Source organism: Brienomyrus brachyistius, chromosome 22 (assembly GCF_023856365.1).
Source record: "Brienomyrus brachyistius isolate T26 chromosome 22, BBRACH_0.4, whole genome shotgun sequence".
Taxonomy (NCBI): Eukaryota; Metazoa; Chordata; class Actinopteri; order Osteoglossiformes; family Mormyridae; genus Brienomyrus; species Brienomyrus brachyistius.
In genome coordinates, this window is record NC_064554.1 from 9876694 (window position 1) to 9895683 (window position 18990).

General features: G+C 40.8%; 1 protein-coding gene across 2 annotated transcripts; it reads right to left on the minus strand.

Annotated features, from left to right (window-relative positions):
* Window positions 1–8135: 8135 nt before the first annotated feature.
* Window positions 8136–18049, minus strand: ubfd1 (ubiquitin family domain containing 1). 2 transcript variants are annotated; one of them, XM_048991594.1, is made up of 7 exons: window positions 17912–18049; window positions 16865–17134; window positions 16577–16785; window positions 16322–16387; window positions 14108–14213; window positions 13063–13145; window positions 8136–10981 (listed from the first exon to the last, which is right to left on the minus strand). In XM_048991594.1, exons 1-7 carry the CDS (start codon window positions 17925–17927, stop codon window positions 10871–10873), a joined length of 861 nt encoding a protein of 286 aa, XP_048847551.1. In that variant the 5' UTR covers window positions 17928–18049; the 3' UTR covers window positions 8136–10870. The 2 variants fall into 2 exon arrangements, with proteins under 2 accessions (XP_048847551.1, XP_048847549.1); XM_048991592.1 differs by lacking the exon at window positions 17912–18049 and adding an exon at window positions 17846–17905.
* Between the last annotated feature and the right edge of the window lie 941 nt (window positions 18050–18990).

Consider the following 18990-nt stretch of genomic DNA (forward strand, 5'->3'; position numbering starts at 1 on the left):
ATCACACATTGTTTCAGTGTTTGTAATTTTTTTTCAGGGATTTTAAAAGAAATTTTATTCAGGCAGCAGGTGGCGCAGTGGTTAAGGACACAACAGATTGTCAAGACTAGGAGCATTCAGGTAAACACACTTTTATTGGCTTTCACCTACAGGTAACCAATGCTGACTGGGCTGCTGACTGAATGAGTTGCTTCCAGATGCAAACTCTGAGGCTGAGAACTGGGAAACCAGGAACCAGGAACCAGGAAATGGGGCTGAAACGCAAATCCAGAACAGTCATAGAATAAGAAAACAGCTACCCAGCACACCAACTGTGGAGCTCAAACTTACGAAGGCCATTTACCCAGGAGCAAGTCCCTGGCTAACAAAGACCAGGAACTCAAGACTACATCCTAGTCATAAAAAAACATGCACCCTGAAACAAGATGCCAGTATTCAACACTACTAAGCTAATGGTCATGCTGACAACTCAAGAAAAACTAATTAAACCACGCAACACAAACTAGAATATGAATCAAATACACCTTAATCCCTATGCTCTAAGACCAGTGATGATGACTGAAGTAATTTCCACTGGCTCAAAGCAGGATCGCAGGACAGCCTGAAATACCTGATTACCCATGAGGAACAGATGTGACAGAATCATTTATATGGCGAAAGATTCAGTGAAACATGACGACATAAAGAGGGATTCTTTCCTGTTTTTGTACACTGTGCTCTAGTTAATCTCCCCCTAAAGTACGTCAATGTGCAGTGTCTTGTGTGTGTCTTTTGGGGGGGAAGAGTGCATTGTTTAAGATATGTACCCCTGCCTCTCCAACCCACCCCCTTACCTTCTCTAATTAACAATAGTCTATTTTGTGCTCCAAGGAGACGCACCCATCCGCAGAGCTGGAAGAGATGCTGGGGCACGTCCAAAATGGAGGACAGTGGCTCAATTCTCACATATGAATGTGTAGGGCGGGGGTGGGGGGAGATTGTACGAGGAAGGGGCATCTTCTGTGTTTCACATGGGTTTGTATCTTCAGGGTAGAACGACGGTTCTGCACTTTTCATATCAGTTGTATTTTGCTGTTGATTTTAATTCAGATCATTTTTACAGGCCTTAAAGGACCCATCTCAGGATATAGCTGCTCACACAGTTTTGGTCTGCATGTGAAACCATAACAGAACACACACAACACTACAGTATCTATGTAGAAAAATGCCACTTACTCCCCACAGTGCCACCATACAGTAATTCCCCTAAAAGCCGCACAGCCTTTGAACTCCTCGAGCTCACTGTCACCAGCATAAGTGAACTGTATCTGAATCTGTCGGCATGTCCGCAATTATATCATTTTCCTAGTCTGATCGTGCTGTGAAAGGAGGGCTTTTGTGTGACCGTGGAATGCAGTGCGCTCTGCATTTTTCATTGAAAGGGCAGCTTTCTCGAACCCGGTGCCAAGTCGGGAAGGCTAGTGGAGGTGGTTCCAGCGGGGGGGGTTTGAGATCACGGCTGGAAGTGCCCACTCGTTGGAATTACCCTTCAGTCACTACTTCCTCAGGGCATTTAAAGCCAGTGGCCTGTCTTCTGGCTTAGGTGTACGTGGCCTTTTTGCAACGCAGGCCAACCCATGATTTGTGACGTTTGAGAAAAGGGTAAAGGCGGGTCTCTGGGGTCATGCCTCTGTGCACGATGAATAAGGGTGACATTTACACAGAGCAAATACAGTCATTACTATATGACGGAGGGCTAACACTAAGCATCACAGACAGGGTGAGCGAGTCGAGGACCAAACAAAGGGCACCATTTGAGATTGAGGGCTAGTGTGGAATTAAATGTGACTTCCATTTTGTTGAATGCCAGATTCATTCTTAGGGTTTCTTGGTGAACGTGGTATTGTAATGTAAGTTTCAAGTTTTATTGTTACAAGTGTTTCAAGGAATACAATGAAATTCTTCTGCCAGTTTCATGGGAGGTGACAGGTGCATGAGAGAACAATGATCCAAGATGTATTGTCATACGTATTAAATTAAAATACAATGAAATTCTTACTTGCATGTCTCCTCGCAGTCTGACGCTTAAGTGCTAATAAGCACAAGTACCAAGCAGCAGCAGTGAAGATGTGCAGATATATGACATAATATAAATAGTAAATTAATAAATACAGTAGCAGTATGACCTGTAGAAGCATTAGGGTAAAGTAATATGGTGATATAAGTGACGATATCGACAGCAGTAGTGCGGATGCATCCACCCATCCCATTTCCAAACCGCTTATCCTACTGGGTCGCGGGGGGTCCGGAGCCTATCCCGGAAGCAATGGGCACGAGGCAGGGAACAACCCAGGATGGGGGGCCAGCCCATCGCAGATGTTGTGATAATACAATATACAATACAATATGAATAAAGTAAAAAATAAAGGCACCAGATACAGTGTAATAAAAGACAAAAGAGCAGTACCATGAACAAAAGATGGTGCAGGACAATGCACAGTGCGATTTTTGTCACCCCAAGATGCTTGACAAGCATGTGTGGCAATCCATTAGCCTAGTAGGTTTATTTGTCATTTCAGACATTTCATTCACTCGTAATCGTTTCAAAGTATACAGTGAAACGAAGCACGGTTCATCCAGAGCCAAGGTGCACAAACAACACAGGACTACACATGTGCAATATACAGGACAAGACAACATACAGCGGAGTTGATTGCATAGTTTAGACAAAACGGGACATTTTGAAGAATGAAAGAAAGAAAGAAAGAAATGTGAGGTAGTTGATCAGAAAAACAGTGAAGTATTAATATAAGAATATAAGTTAAAATAATACGCTGAAATTTAGTGCCACCTAGCGTTGAAATATGAAATCGACGCAATTAAACGTGGAAATAACCACTGGCGTTGACGATGATCTAGGAGAGATAAATACGGTGAGGTAAGAGATTAACTGTAATTGGATTACATACGTTACATACCCTTATGGAGTGGATAAGCTTAGTATCTATGTGTCAACAGTATTGGGGAGTAACTAGTTACATGCAACTGTATTGCAACTGAATTGCAAAATAAATGTAATTGTTATCCATTAAAGTTACTGTGAAACAAAATGACAGGTCATCATGAAAATGCTGGTGATAACAAAGGGGAAAGGACGTAGGTTTAGTTTCCACATTGGTAGGGACCAAAACAGCTCTGAACATCCTGCCCCCCTGGACAAACAGTATTGGTAGGGACCCAAATCTATGCCCTTGCAGAGGGGTTACATATGAAAATATTCTTTTTGGTGAAAAAGCTGATATATACAGTGTATTTGCAGTGGCCGTCCAGTGCAACTATGTATTTTTTGACTTGGCCACTAGCACACCTTATTAGGATAACTTCCTGATGCATACAAAAGATTAATTTAGTAACGTGACCTAAAAAATAAAAATAAAAACACACTGGTAAAGTAATATTGCACAAGAATTTGACTGATTTGAGGGTTTTAGGGCAGGGGAACAAGAAGAGGTTACAGTCAGGGCTTAAAGGAAAGAAGGGGAAAGTGAAATTAGGGTTAAGGGAGAGCAAGGGGTTAAGGTTAGGGTTGAGGTCTGGGGGAGGCAAGGGGTTAAGGTTAAGGTTTGAGGCAGGGAAAGGAGCTAGGTTAAGCTTTAGATCTGGGGGACGAGAAGGGGTTAAGGGTTAGATCTGGGAGAAGGAAAGCAAATAAGATTAAGGTTTGGGGGGGGGGGTAGGTTAGGGCTCAAGTCTAGGGGAGGCAAGGGGTTAAGATTAGGGATTGGAAGGAGATAAGGTTAGAGTTTGGGGCAGAGAAGGGAACTGAAATTGAGATTCTGATTTGGGGGACAGTCAGGAATTCAGGTTAGGGTTATAGGGAGATTTAGGGAAGGGGATTTGGAATTAAGAAAGAGAAGGGGTTTTCAGGGTCAGGATTACGGTTAAAACTGTCACGCCCACCGTTTACGACAGCAAACACCTCCCACTACCAATTAGACGGTACTTAAACCTCGCATTGACAGCAGCTCCTCCCCTAGTCTAAACCGTTCAGAATATCCCCTGATCCTTAAAGCAGAAAATGAAAGCAGTGTTACCTCATGAAAATATTGCTTTTCGGAGCAGATGCGATAGATTCGCCCTGCGATGGGCTGGCCTCCCATCCTGGGTTGTTCCCTGCTTCGTACCCATTGCTTCCGGGATAGGCTCCGGACCCCCCGCGACCCAGTAGGATAATCGGTTTGGAAAATGGATGGATGGATGGATGGATGGATGGATGCGATAGATTCGGATTAACTGTGATTTTATCAATCCTTTAAACGTATGTTTGGGGTGATAACTTAATTTATGTAGTAGGGCAGTGAGAGTTGCTTTAAAATACACTTTTGTTTGTAACCGTTTGTCTTCTGTCTGTGTCCGTCATATACACGGTGGCGTCCAGAAAGTTGATAGAATTTGTGCCAGCGTTATGTTGAATGTATGTGTGGCGCGAGTTCCATTTCCAAGAACCTCTTGAAAGCTGGGATTCCATGCTGCCATACCTCAAAGATATCGTCCAGAGATCTCAAATACATGAGGGGTAAGGGGTGACTTAGTACATTTCCGGAACAGGGTGTTTTCCCAGTCTGCCATATAGATATTTGCATAGGCTGGGGCAAATTTTTTGCCCATCGCCATTCCCTGAATTAGCAAATATATCTGATAATCGAATTGAAAATCGGTCTTGGTAAAATCTGTAGTAATTGTATTAATTGATCATCAGACCTATTTGCATACGGATGTTAGATGAAACATTCCCTAACTGCTGTAAAACCCAAAGTTGTATTAATGTTGGGATACGGACTCTCTGTGTCTATATGGTAAACAAGACTACCCCTTGTGGAATTTGTAAGCTACTAAATTTGTTAATAAAATCATACGTGTCTTTAAGATAGCTTGGGTGAGTTTGGGATAATGGATTAAAAAAAATCTATTTATAGATATATTCTGCAATGTGGTTTCACTATCACAGTCTGAAACAATGGGTCTCCCCTTCGGAACCAGATATGGTCCTGTCCAGGTCTGGGGATCCACATCTATTTTAGGTAATAAGTAAAACTGGCGAGGTCGCGGTGGATTGGGACCCATTAGATAGCATCTCTGTTTAGTATTGATGAAACCCTGGTTTTGGAAATCCTGCAGAATTTGATTTACCTGTCCTTGCGTTTTTTTATATAGGCGACGTGTTAGTTTAGTATAATGTGTAGAATTATTTAACTGTCTTTTAGCCTGTAATATATGTTGTTGTTTGTCCTGTATGACTATACTGGTTCCCTTGTCTGCTGGCTTAATTATTATGTCCGTATTATTTTTAAGTGCTTGAATAGTTTTGTGTTGTGTTTCTGTTAAATTGTCTTTAATTGTCTCAATCCAATTATTTTTATTGATAAGTTCCTGTACTGGTGCTGATATAAATTCCAATGTTGGTTCCCATTTAGATTTAGCAGTAAATTGGATACGATCCCTAGCCTGATGTAGTTTATAGTAGTCGTATAGTTTTAACTTCCCATTAAAAGCGTTGATGTCCCTTTTCAGTTCCCCAACATTGCCCCCTTGTGGCGTCGGGATAAATTTCAGGCCTTTATTTAGAAGTTCCTCCTCCGCTTTCGTTAACGTATATATTTTAGACAGATTGGTGATTTGTGTTCTATGACCCTTCGTTGTTAGTTTCTGACTGGCGTGTTAGGGTGATTCCCACCCACACTTCACCTGTTTTAATAGTTTAACTGTTGCAACCAATACGTTACCAGTTGTGTTCTAATCTGGGGCACTCCTGTGTGTAAGAATGTGCGTGATCGTTAAACCATGGGGGATGTTCGGTGATTTTGACGATTTCATTTTTGAAAGGCTGCTTTTCATCCATAACCTGACTAACCACGTATTAGAATATAGTGATCAGTGGTCATTGTTGACACACCACAGCACAATATGTGCATTGAACCCATATGTGCCGATGTGACATAGCAGGGGGCAGCTAATTCAGTGCCCGCTGAGCAGTGCTTGGGGGCGGTACCTTGGTCAGGGTACCTCAGCGGTGCCTTGCTGGTCAGGGATTCGAACCTGCAATCTTTTAATTACCAATGTGCTTCCCTAACCATTAAGTCACCACTGCCTACATTAACCGCCCAGATTAATGTCTTGTGTGACGGACATTTGTACTAGACATGAAGTTCACATTACTTACTGCATTACGAAATTGTAGGAAATTTCTACCAGTTAGGTAACGTCATAATAATCTTCTCCGCTATAGTCAAAGAGGGCAGCTGAATCACGAAGGTGATTAAAAAATTATCAGAGGAGAACTTATTCAATGGACAAACAAATACATGATAAACATAAACTTAATCAAGTCTAGTGTTTGATTAGGCACTTGCGTTGGTGCCGTTACATGCTAACATTCAACAGAGTTCATGAAAGACAGGCAACTTTTGCTGAATCAATCAGCCTCTATGTCCACGTGTGTATTGAAATCTCCATGTATTATAATAATCTTTAAGTGCAGAAATTCTCCAAATTCAGTCAGAGATGAAGTGTTTGGTCCAGGTGGTCTGTATATTATAAGAATATAGATAGTTCCTCGCCATGTGAATTAGTGTTGCTTCACGTGTTGTAAAATCTTCTATAATTTTGGGTTAAATTTTTAACAGTGAGTTGAAAATACCCACCAGCTACCTCCACGCCCACAGCCACATGGTTTCTGTATGAAACTAAACCCATCAGGTGAGGCTTCGACAAGAGAAATAGTGTCTGTGGACCTGAACCAGGTTACTGTTAAAAAACACAGGTCTGCACCACAGTCAATCACCACATCATTGACAAGTAGTGATTTGTTGTTTAAAGAGTAAACGTACAATAATGAGCATTTTAAGGTGGGTGTATGTTGTGGCTCATTAAATCTCATCAGTGGGATTGATAAGTTATCGGCATAGGAGCCCCCAGTGGGCAGTTTAGGTCTAAATCTTGGTCTAATAATACTTACTACCTTCTTTTTTGGCTCAGTCCACTTCTAAATAGTTGGAAGATTTTGGGGATACTGTGTCGCAATGTACCTGAGTCAAGGCCAGACATGTGCTAAAAATAGGACAATATTCAGCCTTTGATTTATGATTGCAAGACTGAAAGATGACTGGTGCTCTTAGAAGTCAGGCAGACAGCCTTTTGCCATGTTTTAGGATGGCATTAATGATCCCCTCCAGTCAGGAAGCAGACTGTTCCCTAAAAAGGTCCCAGTTATCATTAAAGACTGTGCTTTGAGATGCACGACAGGCCCCTCATGCAGTGATTCCCAATCCAGTCCCTGAGGACCCACATCCAGTCCACGTATTTGCTCTCTCCTAGCTCCACTGGCAAACACTGCTCTAGTGTTTTAGGGAGAGTAGCCTACTATATGTTACATCCCCTCTGTAAAGGACTGGTAAGGGATCAGAGACCGTTACAGTCTGACATTTTGCATACATAGAAATGGAGTTCCTCCTCAGTACCTCAGATGAACCTCCTCCTAGTCCACAAAGCACTTCTAGACTGTAGTGAACAGATATAATTGTTCTGGACCTTCTAATGATTTCTTATATTTTTGCGGACTGCAGAATATGCACCGATATTTTTGGATTAAACCACAGATTTATGTTAAGTCTGAGTTCTGCATAATTCAGTGTATTCATATCCATTTACCCCCATTCTTGGTCCCACACTTGAGGAATAATCACTCGGTAGTAAAACACCTTTTGACCATCCACATGTAATAGTAACCTCTATTTAAACCAATACTAGTACAAAGCTAATATATAGGAGTTTTAAAGGATTTCTTTTCTTCCTATGCTACACGAGGCAGTCTGAGATACCAGCATGCAACATGGAGATTCCCCAAAGAGAAACATCTGGAGGTTCACAGCGTTCGATTAGCTTCCAAAAATGACAGCGTGTCACATGCCTTCATCACTACTGCCACAGTCCTCAGCAAGGGGGGCTTGAGAAAACAGGAAGATCATTGTCATTAGACAGTAAGGAGTACAGCACCCTTTGTTAACTGGGAATGCCAGAAACTATAAGTAGCCTATTGAGCTGGTAATCTACGTAAAACAAGAGAAGGGTAAAAAAGCAAAGACTGCTATTTAAAGCAATTAAAGTAGCACAAAACTGGTTTATTCCAAACTTCAAGTGATCCACACGTATTGAGCAGGAAATGTTTTGAATGTAAACTGAAATATTTATTTCCTATAGTAACATCAGGTAATGGTACTCAATAAATCAAAGCTTAGTATAAAATCAGAAAAAAACTATACTTTTAATATTTGGTAATTCCCAATTAATACAATTTTATGAGTGCAAAATAAACATAAATCAAAGTTTCAGCATCGTTTTGTGAATCGATACCAGCAAATTGGCTTCAAAACAGGTTTCTGTAAGAAAACTTCTACCAAGACATTAAGATTCAATCCACAGCCATGCATCACTGCCTTATAGCTACCGCTGCTGTTCAAGGGATACAGAGATTGATGTTCTTTGGCCTACGTGGAAGTAAAAAGCAGGACATAAAACGCAAATGCCCAGACATCATTTCTACAGCTGTGCACTGGGGAAAACTACACATCCTCTGTGAACTGCTGTGCCAGGATCCACGACTACGTGGCTTTGCTTAGCCGTAAATTTTAAAATAAACTCTATAACAAAGTTCCTGAAGAATGTAGGCTGTGCTTTATAAGCTGATACCTCCTCTCCAATAACAGAGAATAATGTCTTTTTAAAGAATTGTTATAAGGACTAAAATATGATGTGTAGAATTCAATAGTTAGTCCCGTTGCATTTCTTAAACCTAGAATAATTTCAATGTTCTATGGCGGTTTAAAAAAATTAACTTTGTTTCCAAATATAAAATCCGTCGTGTATACCGCTTTTCCCATATTTTATATAATTATAGTACCTCTACGTAATGACACAGTACAAATTAAAAAAATACTGTGAAATTGTTTGAAGACGTGTGAAAGATATTCAGCCTCATATCTCCAGCAGTTCTGCACATGTAGTACATGGTTGTGTGATTAAAAAAATAATAATAATCAGGTACAAAATAATAAATAAATAGACTTCTCTGCTTCTTACAACATATTGTGTGAATCAGCTTGTATACAGTCAACAACATTGACAGGTACAGATTTGACAGGTGTCTATTTTTCATTGAGAGAAACAAGACTCAATGGGTGTAAAGGGAACAGTGAAGACCCCTCACAATTTACGCAATTGTTGCAAATACAATTATTAATTGATATATTAATGGGGACAGTAATCATATGTAACAGAGGTGAACTGCCTCAGCCAAGTTTACCTGTCTTATTTCAACATTAAAACAAGGCTATACCATTTCAGAAGGATTAAGATTATTTTAGATTGGACAGATCATAGAATGTATTGAACTACATTTGTATATTGCAGGGGTTACATGAAGTAGAATACACTATTTGATAAACAGTCAGATTATGGTATACGCGCATCTATCCTTTTTGGCAAAGAAAAACACTGTTCTGAAGGTGGACCTGTCATTGCACAGTCTGCTAAATTGTTTTGTATCGCAGAGAAGGTAGGACTTTTGTTATGGTGCTTTTCCACTGCTTCAAAAAACCAAGCCTTATCCGAGCCGTACCATAAAGAGACGATTTTCCATTGCAAATTATCCAAGCCGTACCTAACCTGTGTCCACTGACACGGCCCACTATCAGGGCTGAATGTTTGACTAGACTGAGCCAGTTGTGTCACCACCATCTAATTGGTTGAAATGCATGGAGATACCGGTGTCTGGGCATGTATTATCTGAAATAAAAAAGGAGATATTCTATATTATTTTTAGTAGTACCACACATCACGATGTATTGATGCATTCAGTCTAACTTAGAAGTTGCAAATTTTACTATAGTGATTCCTATTTACAATCTTAAGCTTTCCTTTACTGTTGCTTGTCAAACTTGGCAACGCTTGTATCTTGCCGGCCCTTCTGCAGTGGAAAACTGAAGCAAGCCGGATCTGTGCTTTAACTAGCCTCCCTTCACGACACGGCTCAGATACGGCCTGGTTCCTGTATGCTCATGGAAAAGCACCATTAGTTGCACTTTCAGATTCAACAGTGACCAACAACATACCTGACATACCTCACAGCATTTCAGTGTACTGAGAATCTATGCACGGGGAACTAGAGGCAGGAAGGCTTATCGCACACACGTCTCCTTAAGCAAGCTGCTCCTCCGACATTCAGCATGGTTCATTAGAGAAATAAAAGGCCTTCTTTTAAAATGTACCCATAATCCAGAGAATGGGGAGTTGCTCATGCCCCTGTTCACTGTTGGCATGCTTCTTTCCCATACCAGCAACTACAAATGTTAAGGATAAATATTTTGCCTTTTGATTTACACACTTGGATGGCACTGTGAGCAAAGGCTAATCTAAGTTAGAGGCGAGTCCATAATTAACTTTGGCTTGTTCAGGTTATTCTATATAGCAGACAAACATACTCTATGGAAGTGTCCTAGGGCAATTTTTTTTTGTTCTTAAATAAATTTTATTTCTTTGTGAAGGACCGGGAGGAAAAAAAAAACAATAATCATAACTTATGTACAATTCTTGTAAGAGTTGCCTTAAAAATGTTATGAGAGGCCTAGAAACAGGATACTGCTACGCTCAGCTTTTTCTTAAATGAACCCAAAACAATGTGTCCACCATCATCCATTTAGTTTTCTTCTGTTTCATTCTTCAGCTTCAAATCAAAGTTCTCCAGCTTTCCTCATAACCCCCTGTCTTCCCCTTGACTTCTCCTTTGATCCTGTGTGGTCTGTATCCCAGTTCTTCATTGTCACGAGAGGAGGCACATTTAAAAATACTGCCATTTTCCGAGGACTGTGTCTTTGATTGCATCAACAAACTGTGCAGGCACCCAATACACCCAGTACTGAGAGGCTTCTGTGGGACCCAACTGAAATGCCTAGGAAGGGAGATTAGACAACGTCAGTGCTTACAGCTTAAATCACAACCATTGACTCTGGATAAATTTTTCAATTGTAGGCCCATTAGTCTTTTATTTACAACATATGTGGTCACCAGTATCGGACTCAAGAGCAAAAAGTCAAAGATTTGAACTCAACAACTAGCTAAAGCTAGAAACTCCACTAAGGTCAGATAAGGACAAGTCAGATCGGGGAAGATGCACTAGTACAGCATGCTGGCGCACCCACTGCATGACAAAACACCTCAGGATCCCGCTTGGTGTCCCTCTCCCCAGGCCGATACAGTTCTACCCTCTGGGAATAACCCTTAGCCTGATGAAGCTGCTCAGGTCCTCTGCAATGAGGATCCTGCAAGCCAGATCACCCTCAGGGAACCATGCCGCATGGCCATAGTGCAACACTAAACAGAGTAGGAGCAGGAACGTGGCCCTGATGAACCTAATAGTCCAACGGGAAGAACGCAGAGGTTTCTCCCCACTCCGCACAGTACTCACAGACCCTGTGTACAGGCCTAGCATGACATCCAGCAACTCTGAGGAGATCCTACGAAGGCTCAGGATGTCCCACAGGGCAGCTGGATCGACTAAGTCGAATGCTTTTGAAAATTGACAAAGGCTGCAAATAAAGAAATATCAATATTCGTGTTTGCGAACTCGCCAGGGTGCGGCTCATGGTAGACTTCTTAGGTGTAAAACCAGACTGCTACAGCGAGCAAGTGATCGTGGATCCTGTTGAGAATGACCCTAGCAAGGACCTTATTCGGCACCGAAAGCAGTGTTATCCCCCTGTAGTTGCCACAATCCAGGCGATCACTTTTCCAGACAGTTTGGATTACACCCGTCTCCCAAATGGAAGCAAAGATTGCACGCAATGCCAGAAGTTCACCTCAGGTACCATAGATTCCTGCAGCCTTCCGGACCCTCAGCTGATTCACCACCTGTGCAATCTCAGTGAGACTGGCCAGTTTACAGCTAATCGGAGGATCAGCCTCAAGAATTGAGGACCCAGAGATGTCCAACATCCTAGCCGGAAGATCAGCATTGAACAGCTGCTCAAAGTGGCCAGCCCAGCGGGTCACAAATGCAGTGTCATCTGCAAGGACAGTTTCATCACCTGCATTGACTGTGATTCTCCGAGGAACAGATTCGGATGTGCATAATGTTTGAACTCCTCTATAATCAGGACATGGGTCACTAGACCATAGATAGTGTGTCACTTGCTCACGATTCCTCTAAGGTGTGAGCTGTGATGGCACTTAATAAACTGAAGTGAAGTCGCGAATAAAATGTCTCCCTCTTTGAGACTACACTCACCGTGGCCGGAGCATACACTGAGATAATAGACAGGACACCCAGAGAGATCCTCATAATATGCTTATTGAAAGAAGTGACATTAGACACCATTGGGAGGAGCCGATCCGCCACAGCAACAGCTGCTCCCTGAGTATAGCAACCACTAAGGTAGATGCAATAATAGATGTACCCACCTAAAGACATCTGGCCACTTCCCGGTCTGCATAACTCAGAGTGTCCCCACTGAAATATGGAGTCTACAAAGCTCCTCCGACAGCAGAGGTAGATGATCATCATGCAGGAATGACAAGTCATTCCACGCACCTACCCAGACAGGCCGCCTAAGATTAGGACCCGAGTGTTGCCACGCAGCAGGCGATGCCTCAGCACCACGCAAGGCCCGATCCCCAACAGGTCGGAACCCATTGGCTCTCCAGCCTCCCTAGGGCTTTTCCCCCCATCCCCTTCATTATGCGTGCAGCCTTCCAGTGGGCGGCTGTAGTAGAGCTACTCCCACGGACAGCAGAAGAGTCCTGTCTGCTTTGTCAAATTTTTATGATGGCCAATCCTGCCACCAAGCCACGCATTTTTCCTGCAAGTTGGAGGACTGCTTGCAGGGCCGGATGCAGTTTAACACAGATTAATGCAGTTTAAAAATACAAAATATGTTTCTGGGAAATAGAATGAATACACTGATCGCTCCTTTAAGCACAAAGTCTGTATCTGTATAAAGGATTTCCCACGGCTCAGGGTTGCCTGGCACCTACCATCATGTGATAGTCCTCATGGCCTTCAATTGGCTCAGTAACCACATTCTTGATGGAGCCCATTGGAATCTTCTCTGTTCTCTCTACAGAAAGAAGGCAAGCAGAAAACAGCTGAGCAACACCAGTTTACAGCTATTCTTGTTCTATTATCATTTATTCTAACGGACTGTGTCATAAGACCCTAAAAACATCTATCTAATGTGTGGGCAAGTTTCTATCTAGTCTGACCTTGTCGAAGTGACAATCAGCTACAAAGGTTACCTCAAACCCTTTCAACTGACTTCCAATCACACCTGCTTAAATGTTCTGAATGTTCTTCAGAATTTCTTTAGTTAGACTTTAAAACTACAGCATCCTGTTTGCAAATGAGATAGTGACACTTTATTTATTCCCACAGGCAAACTGTGTACTTTTCATCTGTTCCAAATTGCTCTCTGTAACACACAGACACATAACCAGTATTCCTCCAACTGAGCTCATATTAACATACATTACTATTAATATTACTATACAGTCTCACTATGACCTCATGTGACTTAAAATTATACATCTTCTCATACCCAAGCATTTTCTCTTCTGAATGCAGAAACAAACAATAAAAGTTGCTGTTGTCCTGCGTGTGAATACTTCCACTTCCACAAATGAATTACCGTGAACCTACCACTGCTGAATTTCATTATTTCACATAATATCATCAAAATCATAACACCAAGTGGATGAGGCAGCCTATAATGTATAAATATTAGCTCACCCTTATGGGCAAGGATGGGAATGAAACTTACAATAAGTGACTGTCTGCTGTTGACCCTGTGAATAGTATAAAAGGTTTTCAAAACTCCAGAGACTCCTGTCTTAGAACCAGCATGAAGTATCAAGCTTTTAAGGTAGGCTGGCAACTGGGATGTCTTTCGAGATTCAATCATGTGTGAACACTGTGTATCACTGGTTAATGCCCTCTAGTAAAAAAATTAAATAAAATCACATTTAAAAACTGTATGTACAATAAGTGTCTGTGATGCCACGACGTAATCATAAACGATCTCACCCTTAGTTCCAATCCACAGCTGATCCTGTTCCAGTTTGAAGGTGAGCCTCACTTTCCCGCCTGATTTGTTGTACATTCCTGATAAAGGCACGGTAGGTAAGCGCTCCTGTTAAGCAAAAACCACAGATTACTGCCAACTCAGCCGCTGGACAGGAAGACGTCATTTTGCAGTCCGCTGGAAAGAGTGAGGGAAGGGCTACTTCGGATGAATGTGTGAGAGAAATTAACAGACAGACAGAATAATAGCAGTGCAAATAAAAGAAAGTTATGAGCCAGTAACAGCACTACAGGTAAACATACAAGCCATTCTGAGGTGAAAATGAGCAGCATCGAAGCTCTAAAAACAAAGTAAATACAGGGCCGAGATTATTACCAATAAACAACATTATCTACAGATAGGGTTCTGGTTATAAAGTCAGGTTATAAAATAAAATAAAATGAAGACATTTTCTGCAGCAGTGTAAAAAGCCTACTGACTTAATTCTCTTCAAATGCTTAAATTTTTTCAAATAAAAAAAATTGTCATTGTAACACAGCATGAAGAATGATTAACTTTCCAGATGTCAACCCAGGCTAACCCCAGGTTCAATTTAAGACTTGTATATAAATTCAATATATAATCTAATAAAATTTAATTACAACTTTGCAGCCCTACTGGCAAAAGTTTTAAGGATATAATGGAGACTATACACGCACAAAAAAACATTTTAGCCATTTTATCTGCCTGTTAAGTCTAATGCTACATGTGACGGTGCATGATGGAGAAGAATGATTATTAAAACCGGTTTCTTTATATAAAATATGTAAACATCACATGCCTGAAATGGATTTGTGATTTTGCCTATAATACCAGTGATGACTGCCTGGGCAGTTGTGGCCTAATGATTAGGAAAGCGTGCTTGTGATTAAAGATTGCTGGTTCCAATCCCTGACCACTGACGTACCATGAGCAAGGTACCATCCCCACGCACTGCTCCCCGGGCGCTAAATAATAGCTACCTACTGGTATGTCACATATGGATTAAATGCAAAAGACACGTTTCATTGTTGTGTGCCGTGGTGTGTCAACAATGACAATTATTCACTTTCCCTTTTGCACTACACTCTCAGGCTTTGGAATTCATTGCTCACTATGGGGAAGAATTTAACACACAAACAAATAAATCCATCAGTTCTTCTGCAGCTCAATCATACACAATCGAGTGATGGAGAAGGATAGAATGACAACTGAATATATCAGTTTTTTTCTACTCATATACGTTCAAACTTGGGCCCAGCACCGCGGCATGTCGAAAAGACAAGAGCCTCAGCCAATGCAGGAGCGGCTTGCAGCCGGAAACAGCATTATCAGGGGTCATTGTGTCACGACTTAACAAAAGGATGGCTTTTGCCATGTAAAATGCTCCATTCTGCATTGAAAGTTATTTATGACCTCATGGCATATATTAAAATATCTATATTTAAAATATATAAGTATCAGTAAATATATCATTACAAACTTTATATTATATATATATATATATATATATATATATATATATATATATATTTAAAAATTAAGACCTTTGCAATACTCTGTAAATGAAATTCAATACATTTATGGACGTATTTTAAGAATATTAAAAAGAATGTTTTTAAAGAAATTTTAGACCCTCGGTTACCCCCTGTAACCATTTAAACTGAGATCCCTTCTTAAAAAAAATAAAATAAAAACACAGAACCCAGAGGTGGAACAAAACACTAGTCAGAGAATAACTAATACATTTTCCGGCTATATTTCATTGCGTCTTTTTGAAAGGAACTAACAAAACATTAATCAGTCTCTGTGATACACAATACAATACAATGTTACAATATTCCTTTTCCTGCTGCTATTAACATGTATATATACATATCTATTAATTTATCAATCAATATAACCTACATTTATACTTTAGTTTCGGCATATTGTACAGTTCTTGATCGTATTGTATATATTGTATTTTATTTTCTATTGTTTAATATTACTGCTATTGCTTAAGGAATTTCTTCATTCTGCTTATTTCTGCGGCACTGTCCACTTTGCTGCTGTAAAATGCAAATTTCCCACCTGTGGGACTAATAAAGGCCATCTCATCTTATTCTATAACAAACAGCCAAATACGAAACAGTACCAAAATGACAGAGAAAATCAGGCTTATGATCTCATGCCTGTCTCATTCTCCGGCTCCTTACCTTCACCCCTTTTACTGAAGGCATTATATCCTCTGGTTTTCCTTTATCCAGCACTTTTCTATGTTGCTAAAAGAAAAATGCAAAAAAAGAGCAGTTTGTGGACACTCACATACGTCTACATAAATCATACTTTCTAGCTTGACAGATAATCTTTAAAGGAATTTTTTTTCATTTTGTTAAGCAGGGAACATAACAGACAGTACTCTCTAACAGTAAATGTTTGATAAGGAAATGTTCATGCTGATATGCTTTTACCTTTTGCCGACATAAAGGTTCTTTTTTATTTTCTTCAGCTTTCACTTCTTGCTGCATGACTTCTTTTGGCGTATTTACTGCCAGCACGTCATTTATCGTAGATCCCACGACCATGATTTTGGCTCCGTTAGTCACTTTGATTTCTCGTAGTGTCTTGTCCTCAGGTAGCAGTCCTTTATACATTACTTTTTGCATAGCAGGGGGAAGACCTTAAAACAGATTTCAAAAGCATGACCAGGTGGAATTCCTGTTTCAGTCACAAGTGACCCAAACTGCACAGCTCCTCACCTGTAAGTGAATGAATCCTTTCTTTTAAGATGGCTCCTGTCCCATCCAGGGCGATTTTTAAATCGTACTTGTTCTTGTTCCAGATTATTTTCAGATCTACAGTTTCCTTGCCGTCGTCAGTGTCGCCTCCGTTGCTGACAGCTGATCCCAGGTCTGCAAGCGTTTCCCTGGCGGCAGTGGCCTCGCTGTCCCCTCCTTCGACGGCGGTCACACACAGCGCAGAATCATCATTCACACTGGCCTCGGTCTCCATCGTGATCCCCTCATCTCCTACGATCAGGTGCATTTTCAAAGGAAAACACATTGAATCAATGAGAGTTTGACAGCTGATTAAATCCACATGGGGGTGGGGGTTAACATTCTTGGTTCTTAAGTTGATAGATGATGATGTTATTAAGACTTTATGAGCATGATGATATATTTAGGATTATCAAGCTAGGGTTTGTCAACTCAACCGGTGTCATCTTGGTCAACGTCTACACTTGCTTTTTCAGCTGAATCATGAGAATATTCCTAGTATTACAACACATGCAGTGATAATAAATGATGAACAACTGACAAACTGGCAAAGGTAACTGACATTTGTCGATTCATATATTCTTACACAAGAACTTAAAAGTATGCGAAACTGTGGTGAGCAGCTGGCTGTGGTGGTTAACTATCGTTACACGGCTAGCTGTTTAGCCGTTGCTGAATAAAAACAAATGAAAACGGCATTAACAGTTTATAAAGGCATAATTAGTGTCGGCAGCTGTCTAAACATTTTGATACACACAAGAGCAGTTCAACCATATGTTCGGTTGTTTGTACCCAGAACTTACATAACCGTGTTTTGGCTCTGTAACAAAAACGACTGGAGTGTTTCATGGTTAAAGACAGGTTAGTAAGATGCCCCATAATCCAAACATGAAGCACCCGAACTGACAAGTTACAAGTTCACTGCTAACTACTCATCGGTTTTCATTATGTTTTCAAGCTAACCTATTTCGAAACACAAGCCGGCCGGACAGCAAAAAGGGTATGAAGGCATGTTGTGGGAATACCTACCGTCCTGTGCCGCCATGATGATTGTGTACTATGATGCAGTGTGCCTACCGAGAAACGCGCGTGTTCTCGGAAAGCCTCACCGGCTTCCGTACGCAGATTGACCTCACAGGCTTCCGTAATTTCTTCATCTGCCTTGCACGGACAGCATTGCTTGTGAATTTTCCTTGTAAAATTCCCCCCTCAAGACAAATCGCGTTTGACAAAGGCGATACATGTATGGAGTTGAAACTGGGATGATTTATTTGAAAAGAGGAAGCGTTTCTTAAAGTTCAGCAACCAAAACTGAAAAGCTGCTTCCTGGCAGCATTTGACGGTAATGGGATTTCCCTAAATCCCCTTCTGAGTTATGTGCGCAGCGGCACATACCATGGTTTTGTGGTTAGTCTGTATCCACTTTCAGGTATTATTTTCATTGTTGTAATGATTATTGAAATTTCAGTGAGCAGTGATTATTAAAATAAATTAAGGATCTTAATCATCTGAAATATAATACAGCATGTTTTGGGCAAACGCTTCATTCATACAGAAAAGTAATAAAAATAAAAATGCTCCATTCAGCATTAATTACAAAGACATCCAGAGTTGGCCGCTTGCTCTTTATGTTGGGTGGTGGCATTTTTCTGTGACTAACAATGTAGCAATTGCCTTTTATATACCTGGACAACATCCTTGGTATGTTTACAACTAATTATTCTTACTCACACATGCTCTGTCTCGTCATAAATATAACTGAATAACTAAGGAATTTATGATGAATGACTGTGTTCCAGCTTTAAGATGAAGTTATGCACACAGATAATAGCACATCAATTAGACGATAATCAGCATAAATACAGTCAGAAAATGTAGCACGTTTTATGTGATGTAGCTTCATCTGGGCTAAAAAGTGCAGAAACAAGATACTCTACAGTACATTACTGACACATAAATATCTAACAGAATATCCATCCATCCATTTTCCAAAGCGCTTATCCTACTGGGTCGCGGGGGGTCCAGAGCCTATCCCGGGAGCTATGGGCACGAGGCAGTATCTAACAGAATATCTAATACGTAATGGATAAAACATCTGCTATGATCTA

Coding starts and splice junctions, on each gene's coding strand:
- ubfd1 (XM_048991592.1), bottom strand. CDS start 17,894: ATGCCTTCATACCCTTTTTGCTGTCCGGCCGGCTTGTGTTTCGAAATA. Junction 17,135..17,845: donor CGGCTTGTGTTTCGAAATAG/GTTAGCTTGAAA, acceptor ACCTGATCGTAG/GAGATGAGGGGATCACGATG. Junction 13,146..14,107: donor GCTGTGGATTGGAACTAAGG/GTGAGATCGTTT, acceptor TTCTTTCTGTAG/AGAGAACAGAGAAGATTCCA.